At 55.3% G+C, this 20,971-nt stretch overlaps 6 protein-coding genes across 6 annotated transcripts; 1 reads left to right on the top strand and 5 right to left on the bottom strand.

Annotated features, from left to right (window-relative positions):
• Positions 1-165: 165 nt before the first annotated feature.
• J4E93_010618 (uncharacterized protein) lies at positions 166-5,560 on the bottom strand (the record flags this gene model as incomplete). Its single annotated transcript, XM_049348496.1, has 3 exons — positions 166-221; positions 282-453; positions 512-5,560. The coding sequence occupies 3 exons, from the start codon at positions 5,558-5,560 to the stop codon at positions 166-168; spliced, it is 5,277 nt and encodes a 1,758-aa protein (XP_049194333.1).
• A 1,780-nt stretch (positions 5,561-7,340) lies between these two features.
• Positions 7,341-9,201, bottom strand: HAS1 (ATP-dependent RNA helicase; the record flags this gene model as incomplete). The annotated part of the gene is made up of 2 exons (XM_049348495.1): positions 7,341-7,795; positions 7,845-9,201. 2 exons carry the CDS (start codon positions 9,199-9,201, stop codon positions 7,341-7,343), a joined length of 1,812 nt encoding a protein of 603 aa, XP_049194332.1.
• Positions 9,202-9,792: 591 nt separating this feature from the next.
• Positions 9,793-10,866, bottom strand: J4E93_010616 (uncharacterized protein; the record flags this gene model as incomplete). Its single annotated transcript, XM_049348494.1, has 2 exons — positions 9,793-10,795; positions 10,847-10,866. The coding sequence occupies 2 exons, from the start codon at positions 10,864-10,866 to the stop codon at positions 9,793-9,795; spliced, it is 1,023 nt and encodes a 340-aa protein (XP_049194331.1).
• Positions 10,867-11,404: 538 nt separating this feature from the next.
• SPM1 (Subtilisin-like proteinase Spm1) lies at positions 11,405-12,975 on the bottom strand (the record flags this gene model as incomplete). The annotated part of the gene is made up of 7 exons (XM_049348493.1): positions 11,405-12,027; positions 12,087-12,401; positions 12,452-12,518; positions 12,577-12,587; positions 12,637-12,758; positions 12,811-12,890; positions 12,943-12,975. 7 exons carry the CDS (start codon positions 12,973-12,975, stop codon positions 11,405-11,407), a joined length of 1,251 nt encoding a protein of 416 aa, XP_049194330.1.
• Positions 12,976-13,781: 806 nt separating this feature from the next.
• Positions 13,782-15,980, bottom strand: J4E93_010614 (uncharacterized protein; the record flags this gene model as incomplete). Its single annotated transcript, XM_049348492.1, has 2 exons — positions 13,782-15,205; positions 15,257-15,980. 2 exons carry the CDS (start codon positions 15,978-15,980, stop codon positions 13,782-13,784), a joined length of 2,148 nt encoding a protein of 715 aa, XP_049194329.1.
• A 2,339-nt stretch (positions 15,981-18,319) lies between these two features.
• J4E93_010613 (uncharacterized protein) lies at positions 18,320-20,559 on the top strand (the record flags this gene model as incomplete). The annotated part of the gene is made up of 2 exons (XM_049348491.1): positions 18,320-20,455; positions 20,539-20,559. 2 exons carry the CDS (start codon positions 18,320-18,322, stop codon positions 20,557-20,559), a joined length of 2,157 nt encoding a protein of 718 aa, XP_049194328.1.
• Positions 20,560-20,971: the final 412 nt, after the last annotated feature.

The following is a 20,971-nucleotide window of genomic DNA, read 5'->3' as shown; positions in this document are numbered from 1 at the left end:
TGACCTGTGTCGTTGCGAATTCTTGACACCACTCGGCTGATGTTGATATTGGTGGGAAAGAAAACGAGCGTCGCCCTTCTGCCCATTACTTTGCACCCAGCTAGCGACTGCAGTCTGTCTTGTTCTGCTGCTACGTCCGATGCCGGGTTTGAGAAGATCATTCGCCTAGAAAATCTCCGAGTCGAGACTGCTGCGGTAGCTCTCTAGAGACTCTTCATCGTCTGCCATGTGTTCGTTAGTAAAAAGAATCTTCAACTACGCTCAAGTAGTCAAAAACTCACCCTGAATCGGCTTCCTGCGAACAACAGTATCCGAGTGCTGTAGCGGGCTCTGCGGCTGTGGGCTCCTGCTGCCCATGGGCCTGGGGCCCGTGATCTTGCGCTGCGGGCTGCTCATGCTAGCCTCGGAACGGAGGTACTGGCTGCTCGGGCGAGGCGAGGGAGTGGGTGTCATCTTTTTGCGTAGGTTAGCATTGTCCTCAGTCTTCTTCTGAGGCGCGAGCTCAACTTACGCGATGGCCCCGGTCAGTCTCGAGTGAGTAACGCACCTCTGCAATAGGTGCAAGCGGTGTCAAAGCACCCTGGCTACCGAACTCATTCGGAGAGCTGTACATCTGCCTTGTCTGGCCGTAGCCAGCAAGCAGTTGTGGTGGTGGGACGAGCGGGCCGTCATCCGCGATCTTGGGAGGCCGAGGGGGGCCGGCCTGCTGCTCAGAAGCAGAGTGTTGGCTGTAGCCATCTGATGAGATTGGCGACAGGTTGCCAGCACCCTGTTGAGCCGACATGCCTGAAAGACGGTTGCGTGCCAGCGATGGCATGCTACCCCATTGGTCGTAGTCAGGAGATCCTATGCTTGAGCGGACAGGATTGTAGATCTGCGCTTGGGTCTCCAAGTTGTTCTGGTGACGACCGGTTGGCCCAGGTCGCGGCTGGGGGTGCTGCAGGTTCAGCGAGTTGCGGTGCGCCTGGTACTTGGGGTCTTCCATCTCGTACTGAATGTCCTCTGGGATAAGAGGCGATGGAGAGCGTGCAGAACGTATCGAACGCTGCTCTTCCCTGGCTAGGGATGTGTTGGAACGAAGCCTGTCATCGGCATGCTGCTCATATGGTTCCTCGTCATCATAGTAATCATCCTGGGAAGAGGACCTGGAGTGCATGGAGTGGGGTCGCCTCTCTCCAGACCCGCTGTTGCGTGGCAGGCTCTCTGGGTTGGTGGAGGTAGTGGTCTTTGACCATCGCGAGATCTTGGGAATACCAAAGATGGACGACGAGTTAGACTTGTGTTTACGCTTTGGCGTAGTGTCATCGCTCTGTGAGTTCCGCGCTGCCCTTGAAGCTTGTGGTGGAGTTCCTAGCGATGCACGCTTTTCGGGGAAAGCTTCCTGGGTTGGCGTTGTCATGCGCTCGGTATTCTCGTAGCCTGGTGTACGGGTACGCTCTTCGTACTCCTCGTCGCTCTCTTCTCGTACTGTGCTGATACGGTTTGTCGGTACAACATCGTATCCAGAGTGAAGATCTTGGATGCGGCGGGAAGACGAAGGGTTGGAGAAATAGCCCGACTGGTCGGGGGAGGAGGCAGTGTTGGCACGGCCCTCTGGCTCGTAACCCGCATCACCACTTGCTCGGAGTTCTTCATACGAGTTGAGACTATTCGTCCTCGCCTGCTGATCCAACGAGAGCTGGTTGACTTGCTTCAAGCCCTCCACCTCACCAAGCAACTGAACGAGCATTTGCTCAATGTGCTTGATATCGCCATCTCCCTTGCCAGAGCTAAGGCCCTTGAGTGCGCGCCTAAAGACGTTCTTCTTCTTGGTCTCGATATCATCGTCTGAAGAGGTACGGTTGATACGAGGCGGTGTCTGAGGCTGAGGACGGGGACCGCCAAGAATGCGTTGCTCCGCAAGGTTGACTCGCTTGTCGGTGGTGTTCATGATCATCGTGTCTTGGGTCTTGATGAACTGCCTCAGATCATCCAACTGGTTGCGCATCTCCGCGGCGCTTCGCACAAGGGTGACGAGAATTTCGGTGTCGCGAGCATTGCGCTGGGCGTCGCGAACAGTAAGGTGATCCATGAGCGCCACGATGTCCTTCGATTCGATGCGGTCCATGCCTTTGCCGGTAGCTGCGTCGTAGAGAGGAGAAGTCATGCCATGTGAGTTGCCACTAACATGTCGGTCATGTTTGGCACGAGCAGCAAACATGTCAGGGCTGCCAAGGTCCGCGCCATTGTACTCATCGCCGTAGCCGTCATCATCAAAGATCTTCGAGTGATTGCGGTTTTGTGGCGTGTACGCTTCACGTTGGTTAGCCGACTGGTAACCCTCGTCTTTCCAGCCGGTTTGGCCTGACAAAGGAGTGCGGTTACTCTGCGCATAGCCAGACTGCTCGTATTGTTGCTCACCTGGATAGGGATGATCATATTCATCTTCTACGGTGGCCTGGTGTCGTTGATCGAACGAAGCCGGACTCTGCTGCTCTTCTCTTTCGTAAGCAGCAGCAGCGGCCATGGCAGCAGCTCCAGCTCCGAGTCCGAGGGCACCCTTGCTGAAAGAGGTGGGAGTACGCTCTCGCTCTTCTTGTCGGCTGAGCAACTCGTCGGTACGATCGTGGTAGCCATCGCCTCCTCCGATTGGCCCTTGGATGATCGATGGGTTGGTAGTTACATCCGAGTCATCATCCATGCCGTAACCAATCTCAGGCATCATATCGTTGTTGCCAACTGGGTAGGCGCTGTGATGCATCTGTATGGGTTCATCCATCGACATAGCATCCTCAGACTGTGCCTCGGATTGCGCGATGCTTTGCCTAGGAGAGTTCTCACGAGCAATGTTTTGCTTTGGAGACTCCTCGGCACGTCGTTCCTGTTGCAGAGCTTCGGCCTTGTCGCGGATGGCAGCCCATCTCTGGCCGGCAGGTACTTCGTCGGTTTGGACGTAAGCTGGGTTCGTGTGAACCTGCGAGAGCGTGCTCTTCTTGAGCGGGCTTGTGGCCATAGAGGACCGAACACTGAGGGTGGATTGTTCGTCATGTAGGGAGGCAACAGCAGACTCCACGGCCAGCGGTGTGTGGACGTATTCAGGAATTGTGCCGACCTTGCGAATGTCCTGAAGATCACCGACCTTCTGTTCGTGGTCGAGGTATTCCACTCCTGTGCTATCGTCGGTGTACATGGTCATGCGGTTGTAGTTCACAGAGCTATCCTCAAGTTCGCGTCGGTACATGTCATTCTTCTCGTGGTTGCGGTCGAAGAATTGCTTGGTGTCCTTGGTGGTTGCATCCTCATTGAGGATAGACCTCTTGCTTTCGAGAGTAACGCCCTGAGGTCGCTTACGGGTGCGTGCCGCTGCCTTTGTGCTAGTCGTCGATGAGAGTGATGCAATGGAGAGGTTGGACTCCCTTCGCTCGAACTGGTGGCCGAGAGAAGACACCGAAGGTCCACTACGGATAGAGTGCATTCTTCGTGGTGAGCCCGTGGTTTGCGCATCTCCCCGATAGCTAGCCTCGCTCTGTATTGGGCTGACAGTGTCACCACGTCTTGATTGCGTATCGCTTTCGATCTCATATTCCGAAGCTTGGGGCCCGGATCGCTCGATTGCGCGGGCTTTAGCAGCAGCTGCTGCATTCAAGCTAGCGTCAGTGGCTTCTTTCGAGCGGGAAGTCCAGCTGCGGTCACTCTTCGGCGTTGATGTGCGGACCTCGTTGGTAGATTTGTTGCTGTGGGACGTGCCAAGAGTTTGCTGGAGAGCATTGGGTGTGCGAGTTGGTGTGCGGGGTGATGGCGAGATGTATCCGCGAGGGACTTGTTGAAGAGGCGTCTCAGCGCCGGTGCCCGTTATGCCAGTGCTGACCGATGACCTCGACTGTGGTCTCTCCTTGGTCTCGGTCTCTGCGGATAGGATTGAGTCGCGAGTGAGCTCAGATCCTCCGATGAGCTCGCTGTGGTTGAAGGGTAGGGGAGGAACGCGTTCCTTGACACGAGGCTCCTCGTGCACACTTTCGGATACGCTTGCGGATCGACTGCTGCGAGAGGAGCGATGCTTGCGCTGCTTGCGTTCTTCCTCCTTCTCTTCCCGTGAAGTGTGAGACTTGAGAGCGGCAGTGGTAAGGCCAGCTCCAGCAAGTCCAACTAGAGCAGCATCTCGTTGAGACATGGTGCTGTCTTTGCTACTGCTCTTCCTCCGGTGAGACTTCTCTTTCTCCTCACGGGTAGTCGAATCAGCGTAGCTTGAGATGGAGCCCCGGCTGGATCGTCGCTCGCTCTTGCGACTTGATCCGCCAGCCAGCGTCGTCCCTGGATCGTCACCATCCCTGTTGAGGACAACCTTGGGCTTGTTGCTGTGGAGTTTGGGCGCGCTCGAAGATTTGGACACACGGCGTCTGGATGGGTCGCGAGAGCCGGCTGATTCGACGGTTTCGAAGGTGGCTATGCTGTCGCGGTTCGCGCGGTCGAACTTGTCCATGTTCCTGGAGGTGCGGTTCTCTTCTTTCAGCGCATTCAGCTCGGGGAGGATGAGGCGCTTGATAGCGTCCTCGACTGTGGCCAGTAGTTTGGGGTTGTTGATGGAGGAGGTCCCAGAGACGTGCGAACGACGGTCGGCGTTTGAGGAGAGGTAGCTGGACTCGGTGCCGCTCGCTTGCTCGACGTCCTTGCTCCTTCTGCGGTGAGACTTGCGGGGCGAGGCAAGCTCGTCTTCCCGCCGTCTGGACGTGTCTCTTGACTTTGAAGAGCTGTGTTTTGATCTGGCAGCACCGCCTTCTGCGGCCTGCTGCGCCAGTTTCTCCATGACGCGCTGTGTGATGCGGTCTTTGCTGAGACTTCTGCTGCGGTGGTGGCGGGGTGCCTTGAGGGTGTCCTGGATGGCCTCTGATACCATGGACTCGGTGACTGCGTCGCGTTCCATGCTGCGGCTCCTGCGGCGCGCGGGCGGGAGGATCTCTGTTTGGCCGGTCATGCTGTCTGCGGGCATGGACGATATGTCCGAGGGCATGGGGAGGAAGCGGCCGCCGTCGGTAGACAGGTCGCTGTGGTTGGGCAGCAGCTCGATGTCGACGGGCGGCAGGGAGGAGATGTTGGAGAGGTCGGAGTAGGCGACGGTGCGCGAGTCGTAGAGCTCGGAGTACGACTTGCTGGTCGCGAGCGAGAGGCGCTTGGAGTAGGAGGGCGCGTGGGAGTTGCGCTTGGCGGACGTCTGGGTGATCTGGACGTTGTCGCTCGCGGTCGAGTGCCTGCTCTTGCGAGACGAGGGGGTGACGCGGACGCGCACGCTGCCTCGCGAGCCGGCCTGGCCTTCGTCCTTGCCGGACTCGAAGTACTCAATGAGCAGCGACGTCTGCGAGGGGAACTTGCGGGAGAGCCTCGCTTGGCCGCGGGGCTTGGTGGGCGAGGTGGTGTTGATGGTGATGGGGGTGCCGTCGTCGGGGACGGAGTACGAGGTCCTGTCGGTGCGGTTGGAGACGTCGGTGTTGATTTCGTCGATGTGGTAGGTTGATTCGTCTGCGGAATCGAGAGTCGAGGGTTCAGTAGGTGCCGGAAGAGGAGGTCGTTCTGTATCTAAAACCATCGTAGAATCTGAAAGATTCTAGAAGGCGGGGTGGGTGACGGAAGACATGTCCGGCGCCGTTTTCCTCGAGGACGTTATGGGAGGGAAATGATGTTGGCGATGGTGTGGGTGCAGGGCCGCACCGTGGCTGTTTACGTTTGCGCAACCTGGATGTTGCTGGTGCGCGAACAGCGAGGGCGCGTGTGCGAGAGGAGCCGTGATAGCGGGCGTGAACGGGACGGGGGTCGTGAACGGGGACGTGAGAGCCCAGTTGCGGTCCAGTAGGCGGTCGAATGCGTGCACACAGCTCCAGATGTCTGCGGCGTGCGACGCTCTGCGACAATGGCCGCCGACGTTCAGGCTAGGCGGGTTAGACACCTCCAGCTGCTCAGCAATGTGAGAAGTCACGGGACTCACCAGACCAGGCAGCACAACAGCTCCCGTCTATCGCAGGTAGCAATGGCTCTGCAGCTCCGTCGCGCTCTTCGCTGGTGGAGAGGCGTCCTGTGGTGGTCGCCAGCTCCAGCTGTGGTGGAGAGAAAGGCTGGGTCACGGCTGGAGAACAGCAATCCTTGTCGGCGCTAACACGGGCTGGAGGTGAGGCTTGTTGACCTTGCAGATCGAGGATGGCGTGGGTGGGCGAAGGATTATTAGAATTATTACAATTATCCTAGTGCAATAGTACGAATGGGTATAGAGTTATGAAAGATGATGTAAAGGGCACAGAGTGAATAGAACCACCTGCGACAGGTCGCGTCGTATCAACCAACGATGGGCTCCGGGCGATACATCATGACTTGTCTGTCCCCAGCCACTCGGCCGCGTCAAGACCATACAGCGTGCCTGGTGTCCCTCGTGGACGCCGTTGGCCATGCATCCCACTGCAAAGTGCGCGACGAATGCCAGCCTCTACCGTCCCTCCTTCTCCCGCCTGTAACAAAGATGGCTGGTCGCACCAAAAGCAACCACGTCGCCTATTCTATTCTTACCCCTCCCGTCTTCCCGCGCCCCCATGCCACAATCCCAAATCAGGCTCCTGAGATTCTATGTTTTTTGCTGCTTTTCCAGCCAGCTTCAGAACCTCGTGAAATGCTCACCGCCAGACTGTCAAACATCCGTCATGGGCGGCCGTCTCGCTGCTAACTACATAGCTAGCTAGCTTCTAGCACCCGTGTCGTTACCAGGGGTGATGGTGCCGCAACCCCCGTGGGCGGCCGCATCCGCTCTCCTGCCCAAGTGTCTCCGCTCCGTCATTGGCCCGCCAGCCAGTCTGATCCAAAGCGCGACTTGCCAGCGCATCCCCCAGGGCTCCATACAAGCCGCCGCGCTGACACTTTCTGCACTTTGCGTAACTCGTAGGGCTGGCTGGCTACGGGCACAACTCCGTCAAGTAATATACCAGAAGTGCGCTGTGCTAGAGAATAAATATTCCGAAGGATGCAAACTTGGTGAACTGGCAGTTGACGCGGCCGCAGCAATGTTGCGATTCTGTGGCCTCAGTGGTTGCTTGCCGCCGCAATCTTGCTAGGGCTCACCGGTTTGGTGGCGCTGTACGGGCAGGCAATCTTCAAGACATTTATTTTGCTTACGGTTAGATTTGAGCTACCAAGTACGTCATATATGCCAGGGACAGAGTATGTTTGAAGTCCAAGGTCCATATCAAATTGACACATTTCGCTTCTGAAGTTACCGACATCCCCATGGGTGCTCAATTAGATCATGCACAGCTGTAAACCCTAGATCATGGCCCGTATGTGATTTTGTACGCCAAACTCCCATCAATGCCTCCTCAACTACTACCTCAGAACCTCTTGCCTCCCCTCATCGGTCGTCGGCCCTGCGCAGGCTGGCTTCCGTATGCTCTCCTTCCCTCCACCTTCTTGTCGCGACTCAGGCTCGCCCCAAGACTGATGTCGATGCGCGGTGGGGTTGAGAAACCGAACGATTTGGCCACCTTGACGAGATCCAGCTTGTGCACGTCGAACACCGACCGCAAGCTATGTGAAGCGTACGACTGGAGGTACGACCGGTAGCCATCCTTTGCGCTCTTGTTGAGGTAGTAGTTCTTGCTGATCAAGGCTTCCAGTTGTGACTGGATGTTGAGAATCTTGTTCGAAGGCAGCTCAAATTCCACCAGGGGCACGCGGTTCTCTTTGAGGAGCTTGAGGAATCCTACTTCCGATGGCAAGAGGAACATCAAACTCCTGCCCTTGCCATTTGCACCTCGGGCTGTTCGACCGACTCTGTGGATGTAGTCTGTAGACAAGTCAGTAAATGACCATGCATTGCGTGTGGTCAAGCTTACCTCGCGGGTCATCAGGTGGGTCGAACTGAATAACCCAATCCACCTCAGGAATATCTAGTCCTCGCGCAGCAACATCGGTGCAGATGAGTGTACCGCTCTGTGCATTCACAAACTCGAAGAAGCGGTTCGTTCGCGCCTGTTGTTTGAGCTTGCCGTGCAGTCCAAGTACAGGCAGGTCGATGTAGTTGAGTAATTCGCTGTAGAAGTCGACAGATGCGCACGATGACAAGAAGACAATGACCTTCTTCTTCTGGTGTTTCTTGAGGAATGAAAACAGAAGCCTGAACCTGGTGTCTGAATCGCACAGAACGTAACCCTGTTCCAATCCCTGGACCGTGCTATGCTCGGCACGGTGATCGACGTTGATGTAGAGGGGGCCGGCCTTGAGCGATATCCTTGCGAGATCCTCAACCTTGGTGGTCTGTGTTGCGGAGAAAAGCATCGTCTGACGCTCCGTAGGCAGGATCTTGATGATGGACCTCATCTCATCTTCGAAACCGACTTCGAGAATTCTGTCTGCCTCGTCGATGATGAGCGACCTCAAGTTCTTGAAGACAAAGCCTTGCGTGTTGTGTAGATGATCGAGGAGGCGCCCGGGAGTAGCGATGATCAGGTTCAAGCCCTTCCTGATCTTCTCGGCTTCTGCGTTTCGGTTGGCACCACCGATGCAGATACCAAACGTCTGGCTGTGTGGCTCCATGAGCTCGCGCGCTACACCGAAGATCTGCAACGCCAATTCTCTGGTCGGCGATACGACAATGACTCCAGTTCCGTTGCGCGGCTTGAACCGCAGCTGTGAGAGCATCTCGATAGCGGGGATAAGGAAAGCCAGAGTCTTTCCACTGCCAGTCTTTGCCGCTCCAAGCACATCCCTTCCTGATAGCAGAGGTGGTATAGCCTTCTGTTGGATCTCTGTCATGTTCTCGAAACCCATGTTCTTGATGGAGGTCATCGTTCGTTCGCTCAGGTTGAGCTCGTCGAATCGCGTCGGGTTCGCTGAGGGCATCGAGGTGCCTGAGGGAAGATCAACAGCATTGCTGCCCGTGCCAGAGGGTAGTTCGGCAAGCTCGTCATTGTCGCCTTCATCGTTTTCCTTGTCGCTGTCGTCGTCTGCAGCACTGGCTTCTGCAACGACATCCTCTACTGCCGCTTCTTCTTCCTCGTCACTCTGTTCCTCCTCAGAAACATCCTCCACCACAGGCTCTTCGACGACAGGTGCCTTGTCCTTGCGCGCCTTCTTGCGCGCCTTGGTAGCATCTACGCCATCATGCGCTGGTGTGATTGTCGGCTCGGCGCCCTTTTTGCTCTTGTGAGACCTCTTCCTCTTGTTTCCCGACTCGATCGCGGCGGGCGACATGGTGTATACTGCGTTTGGGGGGGTGCTGTGCAATGGCGCGAAAAGTTCGACTTGAAGCGCACCGGCTTGCCAAAAGTTCTAAGACCGAGAAATAATTATCGCGCTAGAGACCCTGGCCTGGCGCACGGACCAGTTCAGCGGGTTGCAGCATCGCGATGTAGAGAACACCACCCAGATACTCCACGTACAGCTGATGAGAGAAGGAGCTTACCTAGCTGCCACAACCTGCACCTTTGGATCGTCTGAAGGATGGCGCATATCATCATGGGTCTTCTCTGATACCGCCTACGCTCCCACGACGTAAGACCCACAACCTACTCATCTGCAATGTTCGGGAAACTCTCACATCTGAGCACCCTGACATCCCAAAACGAGTCCATCGGCAATGCATTAGGTACAAGATTGCCTTCCACGAGGTGACTTTATCATAGACAGAGTTTCTAGCTAGTTTATGTTAAGTATACCCGTCATTCATGACATATACGAAATATCGTTACCCTGAGGCCTGTTCCCATACACCATGTCATCCTTAAGCCCATTACTATATGAGTTGCAAGCATGCCTCCCTCCCTTATCCCTAGTGATCACAATTCACCCTTGCAGGGCATCCAATACATCCGCCTCCAGACAAGCCAACAACCCCTTCGCCTCACCCCTATACCCCCACTTCTCAGCCGCCCTCTCAGCCCTCGTCCGCGAATTACTCGCAAACAGATACCTCGCTAGCTGCGGAAACCCAGGTAGATTGGCCATGTTATCCAGCTGCTGCAAACTTATCTGCACTGGCTCCGCATCGTGTATAACACCATGTTTGTGTAAGATTTCAGCGGTCGCTTTTGCAACACTAGACTGAGAATGCTCTTGCGTGCTGGCAAAGTAGTACCCGTTATCGTTGAAGAAATCGTGGGGAGAAGAACGCGAGACTGCGGCTTCTACGACGTGCAGGTAGAGACGCATCAAGTCGTCGATGTGAACCCAACTCCGCGTGTTAGTTCCGTCGTTGTAGTAGAATGGTTTACCACCCATGTTCTTCGCTTCTTTGATGAAGAAGGGGATGAGCGCACTGTGTGTCTTCGCTAAGCCTAGTCCTTTACCGTAGATATCAGGGGGACACATGATGGCTATGTTGATCTGATTTCCATATTTTGCAATCGTGTCGTGTAAGATGGTTTCGGTGTTGCGGTGCAGAGCCGTAGGAGGCAACTGGCGGATTTCAGGCAGAGAAGTCTTGTCGGACCATATCTTTGGGTTTAGCACTCCCAGGTACCGTTCATCGGCCCAGTCTGATACTATTCCTGTGCCGGAGAGATGGAGTAGGTAGCCTGGTGTTGGACGTCGGAGTAAACCGGTGATGATGGCGTTGAGACTGGCTTCGTGGTCTGAGTCGCCGTTGTGAACGACGATGTCGGCGTTTTGCGCGGCAGAAGCAATCAGGTCGGCGCTGGAGTAGTCGCCGGTTAGGATGGTGATGTTGGGGTAGGTGGATGTGAAGGTTTCAGGGGTTCGTCGGAGAAGCACAGTCATGTCGTATTCTGGGTGGGTGGTCGCGAGGGTATGGAGAACAGAGCCACCGATGTAGCCTGTTCCTCCCGTACTGAGGAAGGGTCAGTCGGGGGAATGTTAGATGGGGAGGGTGAGCCTGTACAGGAAGATCTTGGGTGCCATAATGAATTTTCAGTCAACGATGTGTGTTTGAGCGAAGGATGACTATTTAAAATGCGGTAATGTTGAGGGCTCTTGAACACGCTCGAACTTCATGAACAAGGTGCTGCGACTCCACTTTGATTGGTAATACAAGTTGTAACACTATTTTCCCTAGCACTCGGCTATATAGCATCATAGCTGACTCATTATGCGTCCGAATCATTTCGATAGTGATCCGGAGTTGATTTGAACAGTATGCTAGCCTGATGCCGATAGCATCCGACATACCATATTCACGAGAGCTGGTAGGGTTTTGTATGCTCACACCTGTATTGTTCCGTGTGGTAAATATTGCGGTCGTCGACGACACCCAAGCAAGGTCATGCCATCGTTGCTTGTGAATCCAGACCGTTACGAAGTCAATCGAGCATAGTCATCATTCAATAGATTTTGAGAGAAATTACACGGGGCTCAAATATTACCCAAATCCCTCCACGCTCACGCTCAAACCAACGAGAAGACATCTTGCAACCAACAGTTTCGATTCGTCCAAACCCACTTATCGCATGCGGCCGTCAAGACCCTGAAGGTCACGCTCCAGATCGCTTCCGTTCCATCCACCTTGGTTGAACGCTTCTTGCGGCCTTGGGTCTTCGTAGCCAGCGCGGTCGTAGTTGTTGGGTATCGGGACTTGCGGCGCCTGGTTTCCCCCAGCGCCTGCACCGGGTTGTACGCGCACCATCTGGCGGAAGCGACTGACTTCATCCAGGATCATCTTCTTCATCTCCGGGATCTCCTCGACCACCTCGAACTGGAAGTCGAATGTAGTTGGGCATGAAGGCTCGTCGGAAGCATCGTGCCAGATTTGTAGGTACCTGTGTTCCAGGGCTTCCTCGACTGAGATACGGCTTGAGGGATCAAATGCGAGCATGCGGTCGAGCAGATCAAGTGCGTCTGGGTTGGCGTTCCTGAACAGGGACTGGAACGAGATCTTTTGCATGTACGGTAGATTGCGAACGTAATCTTGCGCACGGGGAGATCCGATGCGTGAGAGTGTCTCCTCGTTTGGTGTTCCAAGGTAGTGCAGGATCTGGTTCAGTTGATCGACGTAGTCGCGGCCCTTGAAGAAGGGCTTACCACCAAGCAGCTCAGCAAGGATGCAGCCTACTGACCACACATCGACTATGCAAAGTCAGCTTGAGTTCGGCATGTGACTCCATTACGAGAGAGTGACTACTTACTAGCTTTTGTGTAGCTCTGGAAGCTCAACATGATCTCAGGGGCTCTGTACCATCGGGTAGCGACATATTCGGTCATGTATCCTGCGTTCTCCTCGGGGTCCATGGAGAAACCCCTTGCAAGACCAAAGTCGCAAATCTTGAGCTCGCAGTCGGCGTTGACGAGCAGATTACCGGGCTTGAGATCGCGATGGAGGACATTGGCCGAGTGAATGTACTTGAGACCGCAGAGGATCTGGTAGATGAAGGACTGGAAGTGGGCATCGGTGAGCGGCTGGCCGGACCGGATAATGGCTGCCAGGTCGCACTCCATGAGCTCTACACGCCTATCAGCACTGTCTTATCAGAACATGGGATGTAATGCATACCCTCGTATAGGTAGCACTCGTTGAAGTTGTCTGGGCGGGGAATGTCCATGTCGTAGAGACATGTTATCTGTGCGACGAGTTTAGCATGGGATCGATCGGGGCACTCGGGAGCATGTCTGTCTTACGTTACGGTGGCCTGGCAGGTGTTAGTAGTGTTGCAGCCGGTAGGTGGCATGTCGACTTACCTCTAAAGTGCTGGAGCAGCTTGATCTCGCGCAGGGCACGCTTGGCAAGGATCTTCTTGCTGAAGACGTTGGTGACCTTCTTGATGGCCACGCCCTCGCCCGTCTGGTTGTTGGTAGCCGCACTGGGGGCAGAATCAGCACTTGTTATGCGGCGCGCCGTCGCTCGAGTCGTACCAGACAATGCCATAGGCACCCTGTCCCAGCTCCTTGGTTACATTGTAGCGCTCGTCGACGATGAACTCCTGGTTGAACACCTGCAAGCTGTCAGTACGCGTGCTCGGCCGTGAATGGCGGATATAACGTTACCTTGAACACTTTGCGGTTGGCGAGGTCGCCCATGGTGGCAGCTGCGGCGGGGTAGGCTCGAAGGGCAACCAAAGCAGGCTCTTTCTATGTTCAGAGAGAAAGCAGAAGTCGGACAATGTGGACTGTGGAGAACAAGTGCGGGCGGCAAGCGCACGATATGATATAAGGCTAGGCGCGCGGCCAATGTGATGACTGACAGGAGCTGCTTCGACACAAAGCGGGGCGGCGGCTCTGGCACGGGGCGGGCGGTGGGACAGTCGAGGCAGGCGCAGAGTCTTCACCGGGAAGTCGCCAGCAATAGGAAAGCGATGGACAGACTGGCTTCAGCAGAAAAGCGGTCGTCCTGTGCCTCGTCGCGGCCTCCGTGAGGATATGGTGGGGTTGGTATCCAGTCGCTGCGCGGACGAGGGGTTCAACTTGGCTGCTTGCGGCAAGGCGCTGCCCAAGGCACCTTCCTCAGACCGCTTCGCCCGCGCCGCTGGCTCTGCCCTACAATCAGGACAATTGCCCGTTGCAGGCCCGCGACCGTTTAGCCAGCCGACGGCCAGCCCGACAGCATGAACGCATGAGCCTAGCGCTTCGACATGCACATGTACAATTCAGGGTGCCGCCATGTGCGCGAAAAGCGTGTATTTACACTATATACACTAACACTAACAAAACGTGGCTGCTCGTTTCTACCACGTGCCGCCGTCTAGATGGGTATTCAGCCTCTGCTATGCACAATTCAAACTATTCCCTCTCAAACGCCATATCCGTGGTGCCAAGATAACCCCGCCACTTATGCCAAACAAAATAAACGCCAGTCGTAACGTCGCTGAACAAACAGCTTTTTGGCCTCATGACTCGTAAGAGAACCGCCGTCGGGAGGCATCCGTAGACCCTTCCAGCGGCGAGACGGGGGAAAGGGGATCGCCATCCGACTCGGCGCGTCGTTCTTCGCGAGCACGGTAGGGCGGCAATTGGAAAAATGTGTCCGAGGCTTCCAAGAAAGCACCGTCTCTTGGTGTGCGTGGTGTAATGGGCGACACGTTGTCGGTTGGAAGCCGACCGCTCACTATCGACACTTCGGACGGGGATATTGGTGCGAGCCTGCGCGACTCTTCGTACGCAGCTGGGGTTGCATCTGGCGTGCCGGTCGGATCTATGCCGTTGTATATCCTCTCGCGTACCACCATGGACTCCTTTTCCGACAGTTGACGGCCGCCTGCCTCGGGAAGCACAGGCATGTCTCCAGGCATCTCATAGATCTGACGCTCCTCGCCATCTGCCTCATGCACGGCTGATGATCCCTTCTCTTCTGCGCTGGAGCTCATCTCGTGATGCACATGGGATGAGCCAGGTAGCTCGGCCTTCGCGAAGACAGTCACGCCTTCTGTACTACTTCGTACTGGAGACGTCGGAGCCTCCTCTGACACGGGTGGATCCATCTTGGTGACCGCCGCCGCAGCGACATCGGCCTCGTATTGCGCTTTGATGTCTGCCAGCTTGCGCTTGTGCCGCCGTCGCCAGAACCACCACCCAATTGCGCAGAAAATCAGAGCAACGAAGAAGCCACCTCCCACTGCGATACCAATGACTGCCCCTGAAGACAAAGGCTTCTTCTTTGGGGGATCATAGTGCGGAACCGCGTAGGTGGGCGACACGATAGGCATGATTTGTGGAGCTTTGCCAAATGTCCAGTCCACCGCTGACACGGTGAAGTTCTGACGTTCCCAGTCTACGGTCAAGTAGGCTTCCTGCAGGAAGACTCTACCCAGTACCCACTGACGCGCCTCCGCACCTCGTCTGATAGGAAAGTATTTTGTCTTCTCTTGCAACCCTCTATACGGAGGAGTCGCCTCCAAGTCTAGAGCAGCATAGGGCAAAGTGATCTGCAAAGTCGAATCCGTGCTGTATTTCTGGCCGATAGTGATCGTGACACTGGGGTTTTGCGCAACGAGATCCCGGTGAAGCGCATCATCCACAAGGTAGAGATCAGTCTTTTCATCGTACTTTAGTCCAAATGCATCCTCAAAAGCTTGGCATATCTCAACCGGCAGGTAGAGTTCTGCAACCGTCGAATCAATGTACATGGTCACGTCGTCCCGGTTCATGAGGAGGTCGATATCTCCTTTCGACGTGGTATCTGCCGTGATGCCGACGACACCAACCGCCAGGTCGCGCTCATTATCCGGGGCGAAGATGAAGGTGAGGTCGTTGGGAATGAGGCGAGAGGCATCGTAGCCGCCAAGCGTGAGACTTCCGAGGACTGTCTGGTCACCTGTGCGTCCGAGTCAGTGATTTGCAACAAGGGTACGTGGTGATAACTTACGGTACTGGGCGCCTGCCGTGTAGCCAAAAGACAAACTGGGGATGCTCTTCTGGTCGAACAGCGTGGTTAGGTAGCTCGGAACGGATTCATCGAAGACGGAGAAGTTGGTCGACTTGGAATGCACGCCTATATGCCCAAGCCAGAAGTTGGCGGTGACCAAGGTGCCGATTGTGGTGTTCTGAACTGAGGGCCCCATCTCCCCAGCCCTCCCCAGACCCACCGAATCGAAGCCGTACAACCCATTGCCGACCAGTCCGAGATACTTCTCGATCCACAGTTGGTAGAAGCCCTTTTGCTGCCATGTTTCCGAGTTGCTGCTGTTGAACAGGAAGCCGCGGCTGGTTTCACAATCGGAGTCGAAGACGTTGTATGCTGTAATCTCTCCTGTCACCGGGCTCGTGGTGTTGGTGATGCACGCCATGCGATTGATGGCCCATATCTGCTGGCTTGCAGTCGACACAAAGACGCGCACATTCTCCCCTGTTTCGCCCACGCGCAGAGTAAAGGTGTTCCATGAGCCGTCGACTCCTAGCCAGTTCTGGTCCGGCGCAACGGTGACGGGTGCTGGTACCGAAGCGATGCCAGGCAGCAGCTGGAAGTTGGGCGTCTCGGTGATGTTTGTCGGCACATAGTCGGCTGCGGCAAGCAAGGGCAGGAGCAGGGCGGCGGCGAGGAAGGCGCATAGGGCTGTGTGGAAGGCACGATGCCCTCGGAAAGGGACCATGTTCCGTGACTAAGCGGCGCGTGGAAGGAGGCACGACTGGGGCCACTCAACCTCGAAGAGCGCAGCGAGCAGCATCACCGAGTGGCATTGTCTGTCCCCGCCAGCCACGAGAGGGGTGAAGAAAGAGAAGGAGACCTCAGAATGCAGCCAGCATGCAAAAGCACTCTCGTCCAGAGTCGAGCCAGATTGGCGGATCCTGGCATGCCAGCCGAGAGCAAGCCAAGGCATATATTGCACCAAATGCTCTAACGAAGTTGGTCACTTGGCTAACGGGGCGAACTCTCCTTTCGATTGACGTACCCGCCATTTGCTGCGATAGCACTCTTTTTTGCGGGAGCGCCCCGACCGTCACCCTTCTGCGATCCCTCTGCTGTACGCCTTGATTTTGGCGCCTCGATGCTGTGCGGCGGACGTAAGCTTGTACGGCAACTTCGTCAGACGCCTGTAAGACGGCCATCCTGCTCCCGTCGCTTTCAACCGGTATTCTTCCGCAGCAACATAGATGAATGCAGCTGAATGCCGTGAGGCACCCGACCGACCCCTCGTTTCATCCCTACACCGATTGGCACCTGTTCGCGCAATCTGGGGTCGGCCTCTGGACTGCCATGTGCCACTGCAAGGCGCTGGCAAAGCGGCTGGGCTTAGGCCACCACGGCTCCCACTACGAGCGGGCGACGCCCACGCCCGGACTCCACGACAGCCATCCCCGAACGACAAGCTTGAAACAGTAGGTTCTGGAGCAGTTGACCAGCGCATTCGCTTAGATTTGCTCTCTCCAGTCTGGCAGATCGGCGCGCTTGCCAGAAACCTACCAGACCATCGTCATGCTCAACAAGAGGAGATCTTGAGTAATGCGTCGATCATGATGTTGGGATGAATGCTTTTTGTGCATGATGAACGTGGCGCTTCATCTCCGCAAGAGCCGCACGCCGCCTGCGTGGTAGACAATCAACACTCAGCTGAGGAACAGCAAGGGCTGTCTACAATGGCATGGAGGCGTGTCGCACAAATACAAGCAATCGCCTATGCCGAGACAGGCAGGCCGGGATTTTGATGTCTCCGCCCACACCCCAGCCTGCAACATTCTGCAGTAGCGGGGTCTTGTGCTCTCAGGGACCTGCGTGGCAGTCGCACTCAACGTACAGGATGTTGGCCAGATTCATCGTTCTTTTGCGAGGTGGACATACGTTATTGGTGTCCTCGTTCAACTCACGTGCCATCCGCCTCATACCCCTGTCCGGAATAGGAGCCTACGGACTTCGCCCAGAGCCTAGCTACCTTCCGCGCTGATCTTCCGATAAATATGCATGTCCACGCTCGGGACCACGCCAATCGATGCCGTCCATAGGGCAAAACGCGCTGGACCCGCTCATCCAGATTGCCTTTGCTGCACTCTCGTATGCCCACCACTCTCTTGGGACGACTTGAGAGCACGACGTTCGCTATCCGTAGAGTGCTGCTCATACAGGCACTCTACAATCGCCATGTATCTTAATCACTCGTTTCTCACAGTATGCGTTGCTTCATTTGCAGCGGGGGCCGTGTTCCATCGTGGTAAAGCCAAATCCCATTGCGCCTCGCGGCTCTGATCCGCTGCGTGCTAACCAAGCCATCAAGCCCCATATTCCAACGTCACTCTCACAACGAAGTCATCGGTATCTGCTCCGACGCTCGCAGCTGTCCCAGCAACTTCATCGCGTAGCGTTAGCAGCCTCGGTACAGGGATTTCTAGCGAGCATGAAATCCTTCGGCCCACCGATGCGGCCTCGACTGGACCACTGGTTTCTTCTGTGCTACCAAACGCCACGTTCTCAGACAGTCTCAATACGACATCGTCGCAAGGCCAATATCCATCGCTAACGACTTCTGAAATCAACCTATCTACTATCAACGGTACGACAACACAGCAAACCCGCATTTCTAACGCGACATGTACGGTCAACATCCCCAGTGCAAGTGTAGATTACTGGTTTGGCCCAACATACATGCACGTGGCGGGAATTATGACAACGCAGGCATCGAATTTCAGTAACGTGGACTCGTATACCCTTGTTCCTTATACGACAACCTTTGATGCATCCAGTGCATTGGCATCAGATTATGCATGTATCTACAGCGAGTCGTATTATGCCGAATGGGATTTCACAGTTACCATGTGTGAAGAATACACGGCAAGACCTAAAGCAGCTACAACATCTGTCGCCTACCGGTCAGCAGGCTACTCTCCTTTCCCCTCTGGTAACGTCATCCCGACGTCGGACGCCGGATTATACGATTTGTACTACCCAGATACTTTCCCATCTGCCACGGCTACAATCACCCTTGGGCCAAATACTACAATGGTTCAGACTTCTGCGACACCTTTCGTCCATTTCACAGCTTACGAGGTTGAGTCAGGAAACAAAACCGAGACGGTACAGCTTCGTTCCGCACAGGTTTATCCTTACTGGATGAAAGGATTCGACGAGGAGAGTACGGTGACGGGATCACTTCCAGATGGTTTTCTCAACCAGATTCCACAGTCTGCGTGTGATGCTGGACAACTGCAGGCCACCGTCGTGACTGTCCTCATCGTTGTCGACTTATACTATCAAAATTGGCCCGGTATAGGTCCGGCCCTCATCCATGTCGAGTCGTCTGTACTTGGTTTTGACGACGGACCCGTCGTTATAAATGGTTGGGGCGGCAGCACCTCGAAATCTCCCCCTCTCACAGTAGCAGACTGGGATCTCCCAGGTGACAACAGCAAACCAACGGCCACCGTCAAGCCGAACGACCGAATGGACTCAATTTCTACGACCAAGATACGCGGCAGTGAGAATAATAATGCGGTCAATCCTCCCGAATTCACTCGAGTTACCGTTGGTTCTGTGGGCACACGACCCGTCGTAGTTGGTCCTTCTTCAAGAATTGTTGTCGGCTCTCAAACCTTACAAGCTGGGGGAGCCCCCGTCAACGTAGGAGGTGGAACGATGGTTTCTCTTGCGCCATCGGCTACGGCCATCGTTGTGGACGGCAGTACTTCTAGGCTACCGCAAGTTACTCCGTCACGGCCTCCACCAGTGCTGACGATTGGCTCGACGACACTCACACCTAACGCTGCCACCCAATTCTTCGTTGGTCCGGGGCAAACCCTCACTCCTGGAGGCGTCGCTACTGTCGATGGTACCGTCGTCAGTTTGGCACCGTCGGCTTCTTTCGTGGTCATCGGAGGTTCCACCCAAGTTCTACCCGGATCATCACCAGCTCCAAACAGTCCGCCACAACTGGTAGTCGGTGGCTCAACGATCACAGCACAAGCAACCCAAGAAAGTTCCAACAACTTCAACGGCCTAGAGAATCAAAGACCTAACCCAACGTTCGTTATCTCGGGGCAGGCACTCGCTCCGGGTGCTCCTGCCATTACCGTTTCGGGCACCACGCTATCACTAGCACCCTCGGGAAGCGTACTGGTGGTTAATGGAGCGTCCTCGACGATACAGATCCCAGCTACCCCTACTGTAGCGCCACCCACACTTACTATCGGCGATAGCGTGTTCCCTGCTGTTGACAATCCGCGAAACACATTCGTTGTCGCAGGTCAGACACTGGTGCCTGGAGGGTCCGCAATCACTGCATCCGGTACTACGTTTTCGTTGGCACCATCAGCATCCTTCTTTCTGGTCAATGGCGCCCCATCCGTGATAGCGAACCCAGCTGCGCCGACTCTCAATGTTGGTAACAATGTTTTCACACCCATTTCCGCCTCACCTGGAATATCATTCGTTGTTGGAGAGAAACCCCTCGTTCCAGGTGGACCAGCCATAACTTTCTCCGGAACTACAATATCGCTTGCACCTTCTGCTTCATTTGTTGTTGTCAATGGGGTTACTTCATCCCTCGCTATTCCTACTCCACAGGTCGGCAAACCTCCTACGATCACCATCGGCAATGATGTCATCGACGCTCTTCCAGAGCCCTCAGGGCCCACCTTTGTAATAGATGGCCAAACGCTCGTTCCTGGTGGCCCAGATATTACCGTCTCGGGCACTACACTGTCGCTCGCTCAATCGGCATCATTCGTTGTGATCAACGGCGTTACATCTACATTGGCTACTCCAGCCTCTCCACAAATTACAGCGCCTCCTTTGACCATTGGAGATCTGACATTCGGGCCGCTCCCAGGAACTAGCACTGTCTATCTAATCGGGTCGAGACTGCTTACCGTGGGGGGCTCGATCGTTGTCTCGGGTGTCACGATCTCGCTCGCACCCGGAGCTACAGCCTTGGTCGTCAACGGCAAGACCAGCTTCATTTCGCCGCAAGCCCAGCCTGCCATCACCAATCCTCCATTGCTCACTATTGGTTCGCAGACATACACTGCAGAGTCAGGGAGTGGGACGGTCTTCATCATCGAAGGACAGACTTTGACGCCAGGAGGCACAATAACCGTCGATGGCACAACCATCAGTCTTGCGTGGGGGGCGACGGAGTTGGTTTACGGATCTTCGGGACGCACTACAAAAAGCGCGTTGTTTCCCGCTACCACGACCCGCCTTCAAAGCGTAACCACCAATAGTCCAAGCGCAAGGGCCAGTAAGCCCGACGGACAGGCGACAGCGACGAGTACGAAGGAGGGCGCAGCATCCCACTCGGACTACCCGAGCTTAATGTTGCTCGCACTGTTTATCATTTCTTGCTTTGCTTCAGGGTGCGTAGCATGTTGAACGTTTTCTCGACATGGATTCATGGTTTTCTATGGGTATAATGAGCATTATTTGGGCGTCCTCGGGTTATCACCGGTAAGTGATACCACGTGTACAACAAGATCATCATCGGCGTTTAATCCATTCGCGGCGGCACATGCACGATCGCAGCGCAACGACCTCATCATCTAAAAAGCCTGTCAAAGACAAGAGCTGGTAGATGGAAGAGGTACCAGTTAGAGAGTGGCGCATCAGTTAATAATACCCAGGGATTGGGATGGTTGGTAGACAATGAGAACTATTGAG

Source organism: Alternaria ventricosa (genome assembly GCF_023758065.1).
Source record: "Alternaria ventricosa strain BMP 2768 chromosome Unknown scaffold_33, whole genome shotgun sequence".
NCBI classification, from domain to species: domain Eukaryota; kingdom Fungi; phylum Ascomycota; class Dothideomycetes; order Pleosporales; family Pleosporaceae; genus Alternaria; species Alternaria ventricosa.
Note: the sequence above shows the minus strand (reverse complement) of the source record. Positions and strands in the feature narration are given on the sequence as shown.